This window comes from Aquila chrysaetos, chromosome Z, assembly GCF_900496995.4.
Source record: "Aquila chrysaetos chrysaetos chromosome Z, bAquChr1.4, whole genome shotgun sequence".
Classification (NCBI taxonomy): domain Eukaryota; kingdom Metazoa; phylum Chordata; class Aves; order Accipitriformes; family Accipitridae; genus Aquila; species Aquila chrysaetos.
In genome coordinates, this window is record NC_044030.1 from 17,430,155 (window position 1) to 17,449,921 (window position 19,767).

Consider the following 19,767-nt stretch of genomic DNA (forward strand, 5'->3'; position numbering starts at 1 on the left):
TTAGGGAAAAGGGGGCAGGGGTTAAAGTGCCATAAATGAACAGTGAAGTAGCCTTGCCACATTCGTGTTGTGCAGTGACACAGAGGACAAAAAGAGCTGTCACCTTTGCATCCCCTGGGCCAGAGGTGCAGAGGCTCCTGGAGCAGGGTGTGATGGATGGAGCCGACTCCTTGACCAAACTGGTGGTAGTTTGATTCAAGCTCCAAAGGCAGTAAAGGCCTAGGCCTTAACTGGGCCAAAAACTTCACTAGTTCCAACCTGTTCTCTGAAAGCTCACACAGGAACAGGATGACATGGTGAGCACTGATGCATATGAGCTTGGAAACCGGAACACTGACCGTGTGATTAACACAAGAATAGCAGGTGGTTCTTCCAAGACTCATTTGTCAAGGAACAAAGGAAGTTGTGGGTACAAGAAGTCTCATGCTTACCTTTTCTATCGCATGTAATTTGACTGCGAGCCAACCACTTCATTCCATAAATACTACAGCCTAAGTGAGCCTTCTTTGAGCTCTCCCTGCTAAGCAGCTGGCTGCATGGCGGTGATCTCCTCACTCCTCGAGGCTGACAGGTCCCTTACCAACTGCGGATCTTTGGTAAGTGAAAGATACCGTGCATAACCTTGTATTATAGTGCACTAAGATTTTGTGTTGGTAACTTTGAATCATTACTCTATGTTCTGTGCAGTAAGTAATAGAGTGAACCTTGCCATCTGTTAAGTCTCACTTTTGTAATACCTTATTTCAGTAAACCCACTGTTGCTGCTACTTTTGGTGATTCTTTAACCAAAAAGTCAAAATCTTCCCTGCAACAGAGGGACAATGGGCTCTGGTCTTTTGGGGTCTGTTGTCTGTCATTTTTTGTGATGGGATGGTCTCTGAGGCAAGGACCTGAGCGGGGATGGTGGGCTGACCTTGGCCAGCTGTGGGATGCCTGTCCTGATGCTCTCTCACTCCTCAACAAGACGCAGGGAGGAAACGTGGTGAAAAAGCTCGTGTGTCGAGATAAAGACAGGGAGATCATTCACCTCTTGCAGTCATGGACAAAACGGACTTGACTTGGGGAAGTTGATTTGATTTATTGCCAATTAAGATCAACTTGGAGAGTGCGAAACAACCCGCCAAATTAAAACACCACCTTCCCCCACCCTCCCTTTTTGCCAGGCTCGTCTTCCCTCCCAACTCTTCCACCTCCTCCCCTCGAGCAGCCCAGCGGGAAGGAGGAATGGGGGTGGAGGTCAGTCCCTAACCCCTCTTCTCTGCCGCTCGTTCCTCCTCATGCTGCTTCCCTGCCCCAGCGTGGGGTCCCTCCCACAGGCCGCCGTTCCTTCAGGGAACGGCTACCTGCTCCACCGCGTCCTCCCCAGGGGCTGCGGGGAGCTCCTGCTCCGGGCGCCCGCAGCGCCTCCTGCCGCGCCCGTCTCGCTGACCTTGGTGCTGTTCCTCGCTTTATCGGTTTTTCTCCCCCCCCCAGTCCTCTGCTCGCCTGGCATTTCCCCCCGTTCTTAAGTAGGCTTTCCCAGAGGCGACGCCAGCTTGGCCCAGGGGCTCCGGCGCGTCCCGCAACTGACTGGAACCGTCGTGACCGGCACAGGGCTGCCCGCGGCCTCCGCCCGCACAGCTCCCCACGGCCCCCGCTGCCAGCGCCCGGACAGAGCCGGTACAGAGGGGGAGATAGCGCTTGAAGAGGGAACGTCGTCGTATGCGACAGCAGGGACAGAGAGGGAGGAACAGCGAGGAAGGCGAGCGTGCGGGGAGGGAGGTAACTGACAGAGGAGGAAAGCGGAGAGAGCGACCTCGCCTGCCGGACGCCCAGCTCCCGGCGGTAACGCCGAGCTTTTGGGGGTGTCGGGAGATGGGATCAGAGCCCGCTGCCGAGGCAGCAGCCCTCCTGAGACCGGTCAAGAAGATGCTAAGGCCAGATCTCTGGCTCCGGGCTCGGTAACAAAGCGGTGGGTAGGAGGAAGCGGCCGCTTTTGCCGCCTCTCTTCGGCTGCGTGGAAGGCAGGGCGCTAAACAAGCCGTGAGGTGCTCTGTCAGCACCGGGAGTGCCGGGCTGGTCGACAAGGAGGATTTACAGTCTTCCCTGGAGGAAGGTGTTTTGTTCTCCCCTTGTGCCTCACGCAAGCCTTTCACAGCCTCTTCTCCTTGGCATCTCAGCCACTAAAATTATCTCCCTGCCTTTCGTGTGCTTTCTCCTTGTCAGTTTCACCGGCTCGCCCCCCCCCCCCCCCCCCTTTCTGATCTGAACTTCCAGAAAGGAGAAAACAAGAGGCAGAAACACCTGATAAACCCGGCAGTTTAGAACAAATGGGGCGGGGGGGGGGGCGGGGGGGGGAGGAGGAGGGGGAAATGAATTAGAAAATGCGAGGAGCATCACTAAGACCACTCTGTGTTAGTGTTTTAACACTGAAATCATAAAGTCCCAGGAAACCATTTTCCAATGGGGTAAGAACATTACAGATTAATTTTTAACACTGAAAAATGCATTTTTTTTTTTTTTTCTCTTCAGCTGCCCCGTTTGTACTGGCCACAGGATGCTACTGAGCACACCGTGTGGCAGAGTGAACTAAGGTGTACAAGGAGCAATCAGCTTGACATTGGATAATGCCCAGGAAGCTTAAAAGAAGTTTAACGTATCTGTAACCATTTCTTTGTTTTTCTTCCCCTCCTTCCCCCTACAAATAGTAAGGACATTTTTACCATATCTCCAAAACTTATTTACAGTCACATGCTCATGGTGGGGAAGACTTGTCCCTGAAGGAACCATTAGGAGTTTCACCACCAGAATCGGTCTTGCTGAATGTCACCTAAGATTTTAATCTACATGTACATCCTCACTTACTTGTCCCCTACCACCCACTCAGTAAAAACTGTTCTGAGTAGATTGCAGGCTGCACGTTATCATGTATGCCATGATAAACAAATATCATAACTCATGCACAAACAATTCAGAAACAGTTCAGCTACACATATGTAAGTATTAGCAAAATGGAAGAAAAGGAGATATTAAATATAAGGTGGCTTAATAATAAATTTCATATTTATAGAGTTAATAATTCCTGTTTTCTCCATTATGTAGAATATGAAGAAATCAGAAGAACATTGGAAAAAATATAAGAGAATAAAACAGGTTGTAGGTTTTTGTTTGTGGGTTGCTGCTGTATGAGTACCTTGGAGATGGTGAATTTTTTTTCCCTTGAGGGATTTCTGGTTCATTTTTCATGACAAGGAAAACAGCCTGTGGAGCAAAATGAAGGTACATGTAGCAGCATTTAAATCACCTAGCTAAGGTCTGCTGCTAGAATGTTACATCAACTTTTGTATTTAAAAGTGTTTGGAGGTAAAGAAAATAGTGTGGTAAATAATAAATTTACTTGCCCTCAGGCTGGGTTGTGAAATACCTCAGAGAATGGATGGATGCTGCTGCTGAAGATAAAAAAGACAAGTTGGACTATTTGTCTAAGTGCAACAGGAGAATTTATAAGACTTGACAGTTTTGGATGTTTATTAGGATTTAGCTGTGTTCTAGAGAAGAGTAATGAAAGCCATAAGTGATTGCAGCGTGATGGAAATTGGCATCTGGAGGTAACAGGAGGAGCCCAAGTTGTCTCCACTAGTGCAACAAACGACCCTGAAAGGCAGAAAGCTGAACTGTGAGGTTGCATTGTCACTTTACCTATTGGGGACCATATTTATTTGATAACTTTTGTCTGTCGGAGGTGGTGAACAGAATCCAGAATGTTTTGTCTGAAGTGGTAAAATATTCCTTTACTACATCCATGTCCTAAAAAAAACAACCCTCAATTTTTGTAAAATGCAGTAGTTATTACAGTACTTTTGTTTACTTACCTTTAAGAAAAAAGAGCTCTAAGAAATACATTTGCTCTGTGAACATACCACAGATGCAAGTAATAAATGAGGACTCTCATCACAGTTTATATAATTTCTCAATTCCCACTCTTTGTGCTAAGTACTATTTAAAAGCCATTATTAATGAGACAGAAAGTGTGAGGTCCTTTAAGACAGTTACCTGGCACTGTCTTCAGCTTGCTTCTCTGGGGAGCGCTATTTTGATTATTTGTCTTCTGTTTCAGTCGCTCTGGGGCTAATGTCGTACTTCCACTATCAGAGGAATCGTGCAGCAGTAAACCCACGCTGTGCCAGCCCCTTCCTTTGGTAAGTGCAATTTAAAATTCTGGAGAACCTCCTTTCTCTCTTGCTGTCTGCTCTGAACTGAACATACGCCCTTTAGAACTGCAGGTTTTCAGAATGTAAGTCTGGCAGATCTCTTCTGCCTATTGTATGACAATCAGAAGACGCACATGATTTTATAATTATATTTTAGATTTCAGCTAAAGGATCCCTCACTTCCAGATATGGCAGAAAGGCTCTGGGTTTGGCAGGGAAAACTCATGAGGATTTGTTTTATTTTACTGGGAGAGGGTGGGATTTGCTCCTCCAGGGTCCTGTCACAGAATGGGCCATTGCTCTGTCACCATATTGATCAGTTTTCTGGGAAACCAGATGAGTTACAAGAGACGAGACCTATTTCTTCATCTGGTCTATGTTTCCTGGCTGGCTTCAAGGCCATCTTCTGAACACACATGCACATTTGGGGCTATGAGAGAAGGCATGGACTAGTTGGTAAGTCGCCTTTCCACATCTTTACAGCTCAGTCCATAGCTGATCCTGAGGAAGATTAATTTATTCTCATTCTTAATTTGACTGGCACCAGATGTCCTATAGAGATTTCGAGATGCATACTTGAATGTGCCACACACCTGACTGCTGGTTTCTGAGCCCACAGACACCTCTGCAGAGCTAGGCTATGAGGAAGATGGGACTATTGCAATGGGTCAGTCTAATCCATGTGGGCAAAGGGAGATTAAAGCCATAGGGACAGCATCTTGTCTTGCCCTGGTGAAGGTGGTGAATGTGCTTACAGATCTCAGCCAGACAGTCTCCAATGGCATGAACAAATACAACTTGAAAACAATGTGCCTTCACTCTGGCAAGCCTTGCAGACATAATAGCTTTTTAGGCTGCTGAGATCAAGCAGCCTGAAGTGTCTGGAATGCCAGTCACCACATTTCACACCAGCTGAAATATTTAGCAGTGCAATCTGCAAGGATCATAAATACAAATATTAAATTCTTGAAAGAGCAGATAGAGAAAAATATTTCTCTTATGAAAATCATAAACAAATGCAGTTCCTTCCAAATCCCAACATCTTCTAAAACTGTTCTCTGAGCAGAAACATCTGTCTCTTGGATAAGACCAAGTCTCTTTTAATATCACACAGCCTCTGATTTTCTTCCTCCCTTGATCTGCTTTTAGCCTTGTCAGCTGTGCCAAGGGTCTGGCATGAAATTGCCAGTTCTTAGTCATATGCTACAGCCACAGTGGGATATTGAGATGTGGATGATCACCTCCAGGAAGTACTTGCTGTGTTGAAAAGGTGTGGGAGAACACAGGTTTTGGTGGAGGAAGAGTGCAACTGATGGTTGTCCTCAGAGTTTAAATTTTTATGGAAGAGACTAGTGTTTCGTGGATTGCCCCTGGATTATCACTACAGCCAGACCAAAAACAGTAGATGAAAAACTCTGCTTCAGGACCCAGAATACTTTCCTTTGGATAATTAGGTTCTGCAGACTTGAGAGTGGATGTCTGAGTCTCACAGTCTCCCTCGTTCCCCTATCCTCTTTCAGAACATGCTATGGAGGGTAACCAGTCCTGTGAGTCTCAAGCAGTTTCTGAATCTTGCACAGTTTCCTAGTCACACTCTGCATCATTTTTGAGTATCTTTCCTGGAGATTAAAACTAACACTTTATCTTTACCATATATATGGAGACAGAAATGCACTACATTTTCTGTGTGGGATATTGTCACTGAGGTGCAAGGGAGTTTGAAACATGCGTTTGGAACAAGATGCTTGCTCCTTTTCTGCTGATATTTAAAAAGTGGCTTCTGATTTTGGGTGTTTGGCTCCAGGTAACTGCTAGTTTCCAAAGGAGTCAAATATTTACACCACCAGAGGACATGTGGGAATTCTGTCTTACCTCTTACACTGGTAGCTGCTGATGCTGTTCTGCTCCTGGACCCTGCACACTGTAATAAAACAAGCATGGATGATGGTCATGCATACTCATAAAGTGCTTTAACAATGCTGGATGCATGGTTGGACACAAGAGGAGATGTAGGAAGCAAATCCTTATCAGGACTCCAATTTGAGTACAAATGAAGAGCAGTACTCACTTTCTCTGGAGCAGTGGCCTTCATTCTTGTTTTATTTGTGGGTCCCTCACAGATTTCCAGTAGGAAAGCAGGCTCACCCATATAGCAAATATTAACTGCGTGGTAATAGCTTTCCTTTTCTAATCCTAAAAGGATGCTCAAGTGCCAGGACTAAAATTGTTACTGTAGAACATCCCGTTGTGAATAGTGTTAGAATCTCAGTCATTCTTAAGGTCACTGAAGAGGAGAAAGGGAAACCCTCTCCGAAACAGGCTGAAGGCTGTTCTTTTCATCTGTCAAAAAAGCGTCCCCTTCTGTTATGAGGTCTCTTCCTTCTCATTGCTATTCCCACTTTGGCTGTCACCCTGCAGGGCGGGCCTGCAACAGAAGGAACTAAAGGCTTGGACTCCTCTCCTGCTTTTCTCAGAGAGGTGCTGGCCCTTTCGGCAGTGGTGAAGTGAAGATCTTCTCTGGGACAGGGTTTGGGCAACAAACCTAAAGTGCCAGATAACCTGGCAGAGGCCACTACACTACCTTTCAGAGGCAATGGGAGAGACTTGGCAGCACCTGGGGAAGGGTTGAAGGAACTCCCCAAAAGGTTAAATATTTCTCGTGGTGTTTGGGGTTAAAGTGTGAGGCACTGGAACTGCATATATTGCATAAAAGTTTTAACTAAGTAGCTTCACAAGTTGGGTAGGAAGAAGTAGCTAACACCCATCCCAAATAGTTGCCTCCACCATTTCTGTGTGACGGGGTAGAGGTGATGGATGGCCTTTGTAGGACAGACTCACAGAACCCATAGTCCTCTCTGTGTGCTTTGTAAGCAGTGTGAGTGATGCACTTCTCTTCTATTAAACCTAAAAGTTACACATTCTATTTATACACAAAATCTTTTGCAAAGCTAAGGACTGAGATTTAAAAGCCAAGAAGTTTACTTTTAATCCATTGGTTGAAGTCTTCAGGAAGAAAATTGTGAATCTGCAGGGAATAGTCTAGTTGTTATGGTCACAGTTTTGACACACACTTTGGGTGTCTATGAATAATGTCACAGAATATGCCCAGGCCGCTTCTGCTCCCCCTCCCCGTCCCCGCGGCCGCTGTTTTTTGGAGCCTTGCAAACAGAACCGCAGCTAGGACAACAGTGTCACCTGCTGGTAAGAGAAATATGACTGCCGCTGCGTGCTGTTATCATTTCCGCTGCACATCGCCGATTGCTTTTATGTGTTCTGTAAGAATAACGCTTCTCACCTTTACATTAAAGGTGACAATGCGGTGAAGCGGTGCCAGTAACAGATTCAGAGATGACAGTATTTCTTTCACTTTCTGTGTTATTTAAACACTAAAGATTTTCCGAGGTTTGCTTGACAAATTATAGAGTGGCTTTGGTGATACAGCTTTTGTTTATGTTAGTTATATTATTTTAATACAGTTTTAAAATCGAGGCTGATACTAAGCCACATTTTGTTCTGCATTTGCTGTTGGTTAAGAATACATAAAAACATAGTATGAATATCACCTGCTCACCTTAAAACCTTCACTTAAAATTCTGGGAATCTCACACTTCTGTATATGTCTAACACACATGTATGTATGTATTTCACAAGGGTAGTCAAATAAGTGATCATGCAGAAGAAAACTGCAAGAAAAGCAATTCTGCCCAGGAAACACCTGCAGAAGGAAATGTCTCTCCTGCTAAGGACTGCTCAGTATCACAAAAACAATTGGTATGATTTCTCCAGTACCATTTTATTATCAAGATACTTACCATTGCCTTTAATGTCTTCTATAATTACAAAAATAAAAAGCTAGAATCAATAGGGAAATATCAGTAATAACAACAGTGAAATGAGTCAAGTTTGCAGTGCAGTCATTTAGAGGGCTAAGAGCACTTCTGAGATCAAATGAAATAGTAAGTAGGGAAATAGGAGAGTACTCTTAGAGGGAGGACTATCTCCATAGCTTATTATTTGCTTCTGACATGAAATTGCATAATTCAGGATCATGGACAATGATGATGCTGAGGCATATTTTCTGCACTGAAAATCTACCCCAGACTCAAAAGCAGAAAAGTCTGAATAGTGTAGGTGCATGAGATAACCCTATAGGTTTTCAGGAGGATGTAACTGAAGGTGCACAGCATCAACGACTTTGTAAATAAGTGCACTCAAGTGCACAGTTATTTCCAAATCACTGTATCAGCAGATTGGACTGAACTGCCATTGCTTTCCTCATGAGAAGCAATGAAGGCACTCACTTGTTTGTAAAAAATGACTGTGGACTCTGAAAGGAATGACATATACCAGGAAGGCTGAGGGGTGGCAAGTCACCTCCATTTACCAAAGAGGAGAAAAGATAAATTTGTATGTAAGTTTGTGCCTTTGCATAATGAATGACAAATGTATGTGCAATGTCCACAGTTATTGTCCAAAGAGAAATTGTTTGACAAAATGCCTATGATGGTTTGCATTGACTTTAGGCATGACTTTCAACCTACATGGGCTATGTGGAATGGCCATACAGAGACCTGATGTTTTAACCTCCAAAACTATTTAGCAGTTTTAGCTAACTGCAAACACGAATTCCATAAAGTAGGCAAGAAAATGCTCCCTCCTATTTCTCAAAAACTTTGCTCAGTTTAGGTTCTTTATTTTTGTCTATGCTTTTTTCATACTCCTCACTTGTGCAAATGCTTCTTTCCTGCACTAGTTGCCCCTCCAGACATTTCTCTTGCCCCCAGATTATTTGGACAAAGATGGTTTCTAGGCATCTGAGGGAGCAGTGAAGGTAAGGGTGAATCCAGCTGAGATGCTTATAATCATAGTACTTGCTTTTACATTATGGATAAAGTAGAAGAAAAAAATACATGGTTCTCCCTCCCACAAGACAACTTTCATACTCTACACCACTGTACCAATCATGTATTCAGGGTCATGGTTCCCTTTCCTGTCAGGATGCACAGTCGGTCAAAGGAATACTCAATTAACAGTTAGACAAGCAAACATTTTAAACAGTGTGATCTTAATTTAGGTTGCTTTGTTTTCCTACCTGTGTTAAGTTATCAAGAATATTAATTTTAATGTCATTTGAAAGCAAGTGAGGACATTTGGCAGCTAGTAAATATTTGTTCTAATTGTACTAATTATAAACTTTCTGTTGTTTCTTTATAGCAGCAACTTGAGAGACAATTAAAATGCTTAGCCTTTCAAAATCCAGGACCTCAGGTAGCTGACTTCAATCCTGAAACTAGAGAGCAGAAAAAGAAAGTGTGCATGTCACAGATGAAACAAGGTCTTTTTAATAAGCGCAAGTAAGATGTGCTAATTTATTACTTATTTTAAAAAATGTCTAGTATGCTGTTTACTGAATATAAATTAAATTAATAAAAGCATAATATTTTGCAGACAGATTTCTTATTACACATGAAAGCTGTGTTGGGAAAATAAGTTTTTTCTGTGTGACAAGAGAATTTTGATTTACTTCTTTGGCACCCTTTCATTTTTAATAACAGTGGCTGTTGCAATTAGGATATAATGCTGGTATTTCATTACGCTGTGAGGTTGTTAAAGAGGAAATATTTGCTCCTGGACAGATGTTTTCTGCATTTATTTGGTTTAGTCTTTGAACATGTTGAAGCATTCTCTGAGAATCACTTTTTCTTCTCTTTTGCAGAACTACAAAGAAGTATGACAAACATGGCAGGCTGCTTTGTAATAACATTGATTTGTGTGATTGCCTGGAAAAGAACTGCCTGGGTTGCTTCTATCCCTGCCCCAAATGCAATTCAAACAAATGCGGACCAGAATGTCGCTGCAACAGGAAATGGGTTTATGATACAATTGAAACTGAAGCTGGGAATGTGATCAGTGTGTTGCCATTTTCTGTCCCTGACTGATTTTTTTCTGGTAGTTTTTGCACCTGAGCAAAGTTCTTCTTCACATTTTATTAAAGTAAATCTTGGCTTTATGAATTGTCTCTAGTGAAGTGCCTGGCAGTGGGGCTTGTGCTTCTTTATTGCTGCCTACCTAGCAGACTTTAACCTTCCCCATTAAGTAAAAGTATGCATTTCATTCTTCCTCATCCTTGTGAGCTTTACTGAGGCATCTAGTCAGTCCTCTCTAAATCTTTACTTTCTAAAACTGAAGGTGACTGGACTGCTGTGGGAAGACAATTTTCTTACTCTGGGAAGTTGAACCACATTACTTGTAATGAGTTTTTTTTCTTGCCAATTTCTCTGCTTGTTCATTTACTCAGATGTGTAACACTGCTCGCTCTTTTGTGAATGCTTGTCCAAGTGTCTTTTCCTTCTGATGCATTCACGTCTTGTATAAATGAGGCAGGGGTCATTTGAGATAACAGTTCTTTGAAACTAGGTCACGACTTTCCATGTCCCTCTGTATATAGAGGAGAGTGGAAATGACTGCAATTCTTCTTGCTGCCCAGGCTACAAGACTGAAACCAACATGTTCAGTCAGCATTTTTTTTACAGCATATGGCACACTCAACCTTGACCAGTCATTAATTATATAACTGGAGATAAACGGATTGGATATTTTTTCCTCTGAACAGAGAAGTCTCTTCAGTTCCAGGAGTTTCATCTTCATGCAAGACATGACAGATTTCAAATACCATAACTTACACCCAGTCTTCTTATTAGGTAGGTGTTCTCATTCATGATGGGCAGTCACACCCTTTTTGAGGAGTGAGGGTCCCTCTGGATCTTGAAGGGGGGAAGGCTGCAGATTGCCACAGGCAATCTCCAGGAGTGTGCTGCTAGTGGGGAATCATTCATTGGGCCCAGTGCTTGCTGTTTTTGAGGAGACTCTCCCAGCTTCAAATGTGGCACCACTTTTCTCACCTACAGGAGGTCATTCTCTGTGGACAGAGACCTCCTGCTCCAAGGCAGAGATATCTCCCAGCAGAATAAACTTCCTGGAACAGATCCCAAGAATTCCTTAACACCACAATCTCCTTCTGACTTGATACCTTGGAAAGATTTGTTGTTCCTCTCAACTAATGACACCTCAGTACTTAAGCCTGTAGCATAAACACACCCAGTACCAAAAAACTTCATAAGAATATTTGCTGTGGTGGTTAAAACACTCTCTGTTTGGCAGTTGGATCTGGTGCTGTTCTGTCATATACCTCACTGGTCCCAAAGTATCCTTTGACTTGTGCCAAGAGTCCAAATAGCCCACATCATCTCTGAGCTATATTTCTTAAGGTAGGTGGAAATCCTGCCACAGTAGTCAGGGATTGGTTTCTTGTTCCAGGTGTGCCACAGACTCATGCTGAAGTTGATCGAATAAGCAGCTCTTCAAGAAGTTAGAGTTGATTTACGTGGACAGGAAGATGGCAGCCTTCCTTTGTAATGACCTCGAGATCTGAAATGGACAGGTTTGAATTAGCTTCACTTTCTTTCCACTTAAAGGCAAAAACCCAAATAGTTTCTCAGGTGGATTCCTGTGGTAAGGCTACATGTTAAATTTTTTGAGTAATGTGATTAAACCCAGACTGGCGTAAATCTTTAGAATCCCATTATTGAATTCATTGGTGTTTGTGGTTTTTAACATGGACTATGCCTCTGTCACAATCATAGCTAAATGCAAAGCATAAGAGAATTTCATCACAAACACAGTGCAACCTTGAAAATATAGCACAAAACCGGAAAAAATCAGAAGTGAGAGCCAAGATAAGGATATTGAAATAAGAGGATGTTGCAGGGTCAGTTCTGCTTGGTTTGAGAATGACTTTCTACCATTGCAATGATCCTGTTAACTTTTCCCCCAGTTCCAAATGAGCAGCTGACACTGCACAAGTATAATCCCTATTAGGGCAGCTGTATGGCGGGTGGGGGCGGTGGGCAGAAAGAGAAAGAAAAATTCTAGTGTCATCCATATGTTTATACTGACTGTGAAACTTAGTGGCAGATACATGTATATAAAAACAACAGCAGAGAGCCCATATCTGATAGTTTTTGTTAGGCAATTACATAATGCCACACTGCATAACAATGTGGTTTTAAATAAAATGCTTTACCAGAAAATGCAGAGAATATTTCTTAGTCTTTTATGAAATTGGCCACTCTCCAGATGACACTAGATCATCTTTCTACCTTATAAGATGTCAGTCTAAACAGAATATGTTTTTCCCTATGGAATAAGTTTGCATTACAAGGCTAAGGTTTAAAATAAGGGGAAGCAGATCAATGAACTGTTCCATAAGGTCTGTCGGTCCTTCTCTCTCTCCCCTCTCTCGCCTCCCACCCTAGACTATGCAGGTTAAACAGTCGTGACACTGTGAATTTACTTTGCCTGTCTTTTCCTTGTCCATGTGGCTGCTTTGCTAACGGCTACCAGTGATCCCACTGTGGCTTAAGGTGAAAGCACAGGTACCTACTAAACTATAGCCTAGCTAAGATACCACCTCTCACTCTCTTGCCTTAAAATTGATTCAGTTTGTTTAGTTTGAATTCATTGTGCCTTCCACTGTATTTCCCTTGCTTACAATCCATATCTATCTGCCAGGAGATATTAATCCTCTGCTTTCTTAGATATTATTAGTACAAAGAAGTCAATCTCATGGAAATGAATAATGTGCTCCTGTGTGATTTTTCTATAGATAAGTATGGTTCTTTCTCTACTAACCTCATATGTGCTTGGGCATTGTCTTATTGGGATCCTCTCAATTCCAAAGACTCCACTGTGCATGTCTTGCCATTTACAAACTTGAAAACTCAGAAAACAAAATAAGAGTTACGCACAGCATCTTGTTGTTTGCCTTCGTTGCATGCCATTAGACTTTAAGGCAGAAAGTTAGCCACTGAAGACTCGTTATTTAACAATTTGTCTATACTTCTCAATATCAGAAGTTGTCACATCTTTGAGTAAAAAGCCACAACAGCTGTCCTTGTGTATTGCATTGGATACTTACAGCTGCTCCTAAGACAACAGCCAATTTAAAGGAAATATTAATAAAATTATTATCATGTGGCTCAGAAGAGGCCACAATGAAAGTGAAGGCCATTAAATATTATGACTTTCAAGATGCGAAGGTGTGCTAAAGACAAAGAACACCCGAGGCTTTATCAGATGAGTTGAGATGGGAGTTTTGAACAAGAAAGTAGACCAAAGCTGTATTGGGGCATGAGGCTGACTAGCTAGTCAGCTGTAACAAGGTCACCACTCCTGTGCCTGCCTCTGTTTCCATGCTAATAAATGGGCAAAATTATGCTGACTTTTCTCTTGCTTAGTGTTTGCAAATCCTTCATGCAAAGTTTCACAATGAAAACTTAGAATTATTTATATAAATTCTTTGATGTAAAGGCTCCATACTGATTTACAGTTACATATATAGCGTAGCACGTCTGAAACACAGACTACAAATACAATAGATTATAGCACTGTAAAACAACAGCCAGAAAATGGAGGTCTTTTTTTCCCCAAAGCAAGCTCCCAAATTTTGTATGAAAAGTATTACTGGATTCCTGTCTACATGGAGACTTAATGTTAGGTAACTGCAGTAAACTGCATGGTATTCAGTTTACCTACAGGGCTTTAAAATTGATGAAGGACAGTCAGCCCTGTGAGAAGTTAGGTTTGTGGTTCCAGAAAGTCTAGATATTTCAGTCACAACCTGAGACCACTAAACTGTTCCTCCTGGCTTAAAAGGAACTTCTGCATATGGCAAGGTGCCATTCAGTCCCACCACATCACTGAGAGGAAAATACGTCCATACTGTTATTGAACTTACACTAGTATGTGCCAGCATTTGTCGAGGTAAGAACTCTACAGTTAATATTTGCCAGCCTCTGTGATTCATACAAACACAGGAAGGTATTTAAAAAAAGTAATTTACTTTGAACTCTTTTCCAGACAATTTTCATGATCCTTTTAACACCTTCTGTAAAAGCACAATTGAACTTTCGCTATATACGTCCACACCAGAGTAGAATACAGATTTCATTCACTTCAGTGGGAAAACCAGAAGAGCTTGACTAAAGAAATATAGACTAATACTTTCTGGACAAATATGCCTCAGATAAATATCTGCACCAAAAGCATTACAGTTGTTGCAGCTCTGTTGGGTTTCTTAGCTACTGATAGCAATATTGATTGTAGCTTCTCCTTGGACACATTGTTCATGATCTCAAAACATTTTAAAACCAATGACGCATGTTCCAGTAGACTGTTTTGTTTGATCACATTCTATTTGGAAAACAGACATATCAAGTGTCAGCTAACTGCAACTTTGAACATTAGTTAGAGCATGATACCTGCACTTCATTAACCCTAATTTGTAATCTTGGCATGAACCATAGAAAGATTTGCTGTCATATCATTTGCAGAGGGCAGCATATCTTTTCTCCATTGACCTGGCCCTGCAAAGTACTGACCTGCTTCCACCTCTACACAGGTGCAAATGTATGAATGCTGGTCTCTTACAGGATCATACCTGTTTGTGTTATAATGGCATAAATTAAGGCCTATTGTCCACAGCTGAATCTACGGTATGCTCACAGATGCCTTTGATTAAAGCAGTAGACTATGCAGCCCTGATTTCCATTGTCAAGCACTGTGTCACCCCCTGTGTCTGACTCCCTTCAGATGACTAGATGTAATAGTGAAATTTCACATATAAGCACAAAAATAGCAAACAATAAGCCAGCATACAGAACTAATAAATTAAGAGCGCCCCTCCTTTATTCATAGTCCCCTGCCCTTACTCTTTCTAAGCAGAGTTCAAGTAGTCCTAGTGATTTTAATGAGATTACTCATTCAGTGGAATGCAAATAATGACACAGAAAGAATGGCAGATTGTTTCATAATGATAACAGTCACAGAGAGCAAGAGAAGAGTATTTATTTCTGATAGACGTAACTTAACTGAAACACTTAGAACGCACTTTACAAAAAAGAACTATTTTTTCAACAACAGTTCAAAAGTTGAGCTATTTAATACTAGGTAAAAGGTACAATTCAATCCCTGCCCCACAAATTTATAGTTTGCTAACTTCAATTGCTTAAGCCACTTGCAAGTTTAAGTGAAAATTTATGTGAAACATTATTGGTTTATTTTCAATGAGTTGCAGGACAATTATTTAGTCAACAAATAGTGTCAGGGATATTGTACAAATCAGAACTTAAAGGAGTTCAACATGTTCTTTTGTGTGTACCTTCAGAAGTTAGGAAAAATAACAGAGATGAAGATGACAGGAAAAGGAAAGGCTTGAGTGTAGACAGAATGGCATCGCAAGTAAAAGGCTATGGAATAAAAAGAGGATCAAAAGGAGCCAAGAAAAAAGAGAAAAATAATACACTCAAAGAAAACAGGTCCTGGTAGGATCTTGAGAGCCTGTAGTCCTCAATGCTGATCAGCTTTACTCAGTTTCTACACATTTACTATCTATTTTTCATGACAGGTGTTTGTCCCTTTGTGCTTTAAAACCTGTAATGAAGGAGATTCTTCAACTTTCTCATGCAATTTATTACAGTGCTTAACTAGCCTTGTGTGGAAAGTATTCTGTAATTCCTAACTTTACGTCTTTTCATGCTCTATATAATCAGTTTCATCTGATAACCACAGAAGTATTTTAAAAAGCAGAGCCTACATGAATTCTAACTGAAGGGTTGGGTGGTGAGAAAAGTCTGTAAAACAAACCATAATCAAATAACATGAAGGCTTGTTTGGTCTTTGTGAAAGAACAGAATATATAGTTCAATTTCTGGAAATGCAAAGTAGGGAAGACCGAGCTTTTCAAGACTATTGTAAGGCAGTAAGATTCCCAACTTTTATTAGCAGCTGAACACTCTAAAGTCTCAGTCACTGATGCCTAAGATTTTGTCATAGGATGTGAGCAGATTAATCCAAAAGCCCCCACAACATCTATTTGCATGTCTAAATGGAGTATTTTGAGTCAAAATATGGCTAACAATTTGACTGAAAATATCTCTTAACTAGATGGATAGTTAGGACAACTGATAAAATACATCAAATTGTGTAATATCATTAGCTCAGTGAAAAAAGCTATTATTCACATTGGAAAAATGGATCATGGATGCAAGTACAAAACAGTATTAAAGGAATGGATGTATGAGAAGTCACAACTTTTTATAATTCTTTTTTAGGAACAGAAAATGTATTTGGAAAAAAATGATTTAATTGTGCACTTGACAGCACCTTGTCAGGTTAGCTTCATTACTTATTATTTCCAATCAGCTGCTCTCTTTCCTGTCTTTCTTCAGTGAGGCTTTGAACACAAAATAATACAGGCTGGAAGAAGCCTCCAGAGCTCTCAGGTCAAACCTCCTGTGTGAAGCAGGTCCAGCTGGAGGAGGTTGCTCAGCATCCTCTCCAGTTGAGATTTTAATGTTCATTGTTTTGACTCTTCATTTTTAATATTCATTTGATGCAGCAAAGCGTGAAAGAAAACACTTTAAAATAGCTCCATATGATTATAAAACCAGAGAATTGGCAGCAAACCTGAGTGGCGCATCCAATACCTATATCAGCTGGAACTTTTTAAAATAAGTAAGCAATTGTCTAGACTTCCAGTTCGCTCTTGCTCATTTTGACTGAACAAACTTTATAAAATTCTGCTCTCGGGGGAGATTTCCTAGAACAAGAAGCTACATTATTTCAGTGTGGAGTGAAACACTCATGTTTTTTTTCCAGCCAAATAAATTTCTTGCGAGAATATTGTCTTTTCATGTTTTGTAAGACTACAGAAAAACAGATGAAATAGTTGAATGTAACTATATTTCACCCCAGCACAATAGCATGAAAAATGTAGCTGCCCTTTGTAACAGTGACTGTGGGTCCAGCTTCTGGTAGGAGGTATAGTACAAATGTTGTTGAAGCGTCAGACAGGAATTCTCTGCTTTAAAATTCCTGTTGAAGTACGGCCAGGTTTGTCACTCTTTTCCTGAAGTTGGTTCTTAAGGCTGAGTCTATTTAAACAGACATTATCTTTTCAAACTTCGCGGCTGAAATCCCTGCCCTACTGAAGTTAACAACGGAATTCCCCTCTCTTCAACAGAGTCAGGATTTAGGCATCTATGTTTATAAAACGTTTCTTTACAGTACCTCAAAAATTTCCAGCCTTTTCCCACCTGCCTCTTGACCCTACCATAATTTATTACCATACACCTAACCCTTCGGGCCACATCTTACAAACCTTTACAACCACATTCAGAAGCCCTTTGCACATTTTTAATATTTTTAGTTTGCTTCCTAGGAAAACAAGGCTGACACAGTCATGCTCCCTGTTCCTCTGTTTGCTGGTCCCATGGTCTTTCAGCCCACTTTTCCACTTCAGCCCCATCTGATGGGAACCGGAGGTCTCACAGACGTTACGTCCGTTCAAGGTAACACCCGCACGGGGAGAGTTTGGGGTTGCCACCCGGGGAACAGGTTATTTGGGGAAGACGGACACACAGCCGGCCGCCGTTGGTTCCACCGCCTCCGGAACACTCTGCCGTAACACCGCGGGCGCGACAGCCGTGTCACAGGTTCGCGGCCCGCCAACAAGAGCTTCGCGGACCGGCGGCTCGGAGCTGGCTGGGCGCTACCACTCGGGAACACGGAGGCTCTGTGGGGCCGGGAAGGGCCGAGGGGCTTCGCACCACCCACAATTCTGCGGTACGGTTCGAGTACGGGCACGGGCGACACGCGACAGAGGGGGAAATGCCGCTCCCCGGTACTTTCTGCTGGGCGCCAGTACGTCCTCAAGACTTTCAAACCGGAGGATTTCAACGACGGCCTTCCGAGCGGGTGCGGGGTGCTGCCGACCCGTGAGGGAGGCGCCGCCAGTTTGCTTCTCACCGCTTCCCGCAAGCCCCGCAGGCCGCCGCAGGTTCGCCCTGCCTTCAGCCGGGACCGTGCGGGGCGGCTCGGGGCCCTCAGCGAGATTGGCGCCGGCCGCCGGCCTGCCCGCGCCGGGGCGAAGCGCAGCGGCGGCGCTTGGGCCCGCCGGGCTGCCGTCGCGGGGGTGGGGTGGGGAGGCGGGGCCGCAGCGGCAGGCATGGCGGCGTCCGTCGTCCCGGAAAGTGACAGGTACCGGTCGCTCCGGCGGCAGCGCCGCTCCCGCCCTTGCCTGCGCTCCCCCCGCGGCAGGGCGGGTCGGGGACACGGCCTCGCCTCGCCTCGCCGCGGCACGGCCTGGGTCCCCCTGACCGGCTCCTCTCCTTCGGTGCAGCATCCGCAGGGCCGTGTCGCTGCTGAACGCCATGGACCCGGGCCGGTTCCCGCGGCTCCTCTCCCGCCTTCTCCAGAAGCTGCACCTGAAGGTTGGCGGGGCGGGCGGCGGCGGGGCGGGGCGGGGGGAGCCCGCTGGGAGCCCGCTGGCGCCGCGTTGGGCAGGCAGCGGAGCGCGGCGTGGCGGCGGCGGGGGCCTCGGGCCGCCGGCACAGACCGGGGGGGCCCCGCCGGGTCCCGCCGGGTCCCGCCGGCGCTTGGGCGGCGCTGCTGGGGGCGAAGCCGCGGGAGCGGGTCCGCGGCGGGCGGTACCGGTGTCCCCGAAGAACAGCGGCGTGCCGGGTGCCGCTCCGCTCCCGCCCTCGGTGCGGCGGCGTGGGCAGCCTGGCCTTCCCTGCTGTGGGACGGGACGGGGAGCCTCGCCGGGAGCAGCTGCGTCCCGCCTCTGTCCGAGCGCCGCGGAGTCGTCTTCGTGGGACAGAGGCGGCACTCCGCTATGCTAAGGGACAATTACTTCCGCTTTAAATTGTTTTTTTGGTTTTTTTTTTTTTTTAAAGTACTTTAGATTTTAATTTCATTCATCACTTAATTGTTCAGAGCTGTTTCAGGTGAATGAAATAAGAGCCAGTAATGAAAGGTCGGAGGTGAATAGCGTGAGGAGTGCCTGTTACAACCCGCTTCTATCGCCTCCAGGTGCTCTCTCTGAGAACGCTCTCGGAGGAGACGCTGCTTCCTTGTGATTCCTTGGCTTTTTGCACAAACTCCGCTCTTGCCCTCTCAAGGGAAGCGCTAAATGCTTTTTTTTTTGTTTGTTTGCTTTTTTTTTCTTTTAATTTCTGTACTTCCATCAACCAAAGCCATCAGTGGAACTGAGATTAAAAATGAAGTCCCTAAATTTTTGTGAAAATGTTTCTCATCTTTACAGAAGGGGTTTTTTTTTGTTGTTTTTTTTTTTTTTTTTAATTGCAGAATAAAGAAAGAAATAAAATCAGTAGTCAGTTTCACTGTGCAGTGCCAAAAAGTGAAATGGAGACTAAATCTAACCTTTGGACTAAATATTGCAGGAAAGATAAATGCTAAAACAGAAATTACTTTGTTGATTTTCTTTATCTTTCAGTGTCAGATTTTGTTTATTCCCATGTTCTGTGTTTAGAAAAAATATAGGAAGAAACAGAGAATTTGTTTTCTATAAACATATATATGCAGAATAAGCGTTAAAATATTACAGGTTAGGAGCAGCACAGGTAGAAAGTACAAATGTATTAAAGGTCATAATTCTGAGACTCTAAAGATTGTTTTGATTATTTGATTCAGGTACTGATTTTTTTTCCTACCAAAA

The 19,767-nt window shown here is 43.5% G+C and overlaps 2 protein-coding genes across 13 annotated transcripts in view; both read left to right on the plus strand.

Annotated features, from left to right (window-relative positions):
- Positions 1–2,519: 2,519 nt before the first annotated feature.
- Positions 2,520–10,200, plus strand: ARL14EPL (ADP ribosylation factor like GTPase 14 effector protein like). 2 transcript variants are annotated; one of them, XM_030004769.1, is made up of 5 exons: positions 2,520–2,635; positions 4,097–4,178; positions 7,842–7,961; positions 9,405–9,544; positions 9,907–10,200. In XM_030004769.1, exons 1-5 carry the CDS (start codon positions 2,607–2,609, stop codon positions 10,127–10,129), a joined length of 594 nt encoding a protein of 197 aa, XP_029860629.1. In that variant the 5' UTR covers positions 2,520–2,606; the 3' UTR covers positions 10,130–10,200. The 2 variants fall into 2 exon arrangements, with proteins under 2 accessions (XP_029860629.1, XP_029860632.1); XM_030004772.1 differs by having other exon boundaries at positions 9,408–9,544.
- A 7,954-nt stretch (positions 10,201–18,154) lies between these two features.
- Positions 18,155–19,767, plus strand: part of COMMD10 (COMM domain containing 10) — a 126,998-nt gene continuing 125,385 nt past the window's right edge. For 9 of the 11 annotated variants that reach the window (XR_005931540.1, XR_005931541.1, XR_005931542.1 and 6 more), the window contains exons 1-2: positions 18,175–18,287; positions 18,430–18,520. Coding sequence is in view for 6 of the 11 variants with exons in the window: in XM_030004508.2 (XP_029860368.1) it covers positions 18,256–18,287; positions 18,430–18,520 (123 nt within the window). In the remaining 5 variants the exon portion in view is untranslated. Of the gene's footprint in view, positions 18,288–18,429; positions 18,521–19,767 lie in introns of all 11 variants that reach the window. The other 2 variants (XM_030004507.2, XM_030004506.2) reach the window with 1 other exon arrangement.

Coding starts and splice junctions, on each gene's coding strand:
- ARL14EPL (XM_030004769.1), top strand. CDS start 2,607: ATGCCCAGGAAGCTTAAAAGAAGTTTAAC. Junction 7,962..9,404: donor CAGTATCACAAAAACAATTG/GTATGATTTCTC, acceptor GTTTCTTTATAG/CAGCAACTTGAGAGACAATT. Junction 9,545..9,906: donor GGTCTTTTTAATAAGCGCAA/GTAAGATGTGCT, acceptor TCTCTTTTGCAG/AACTACAAAGAAGTATGACA.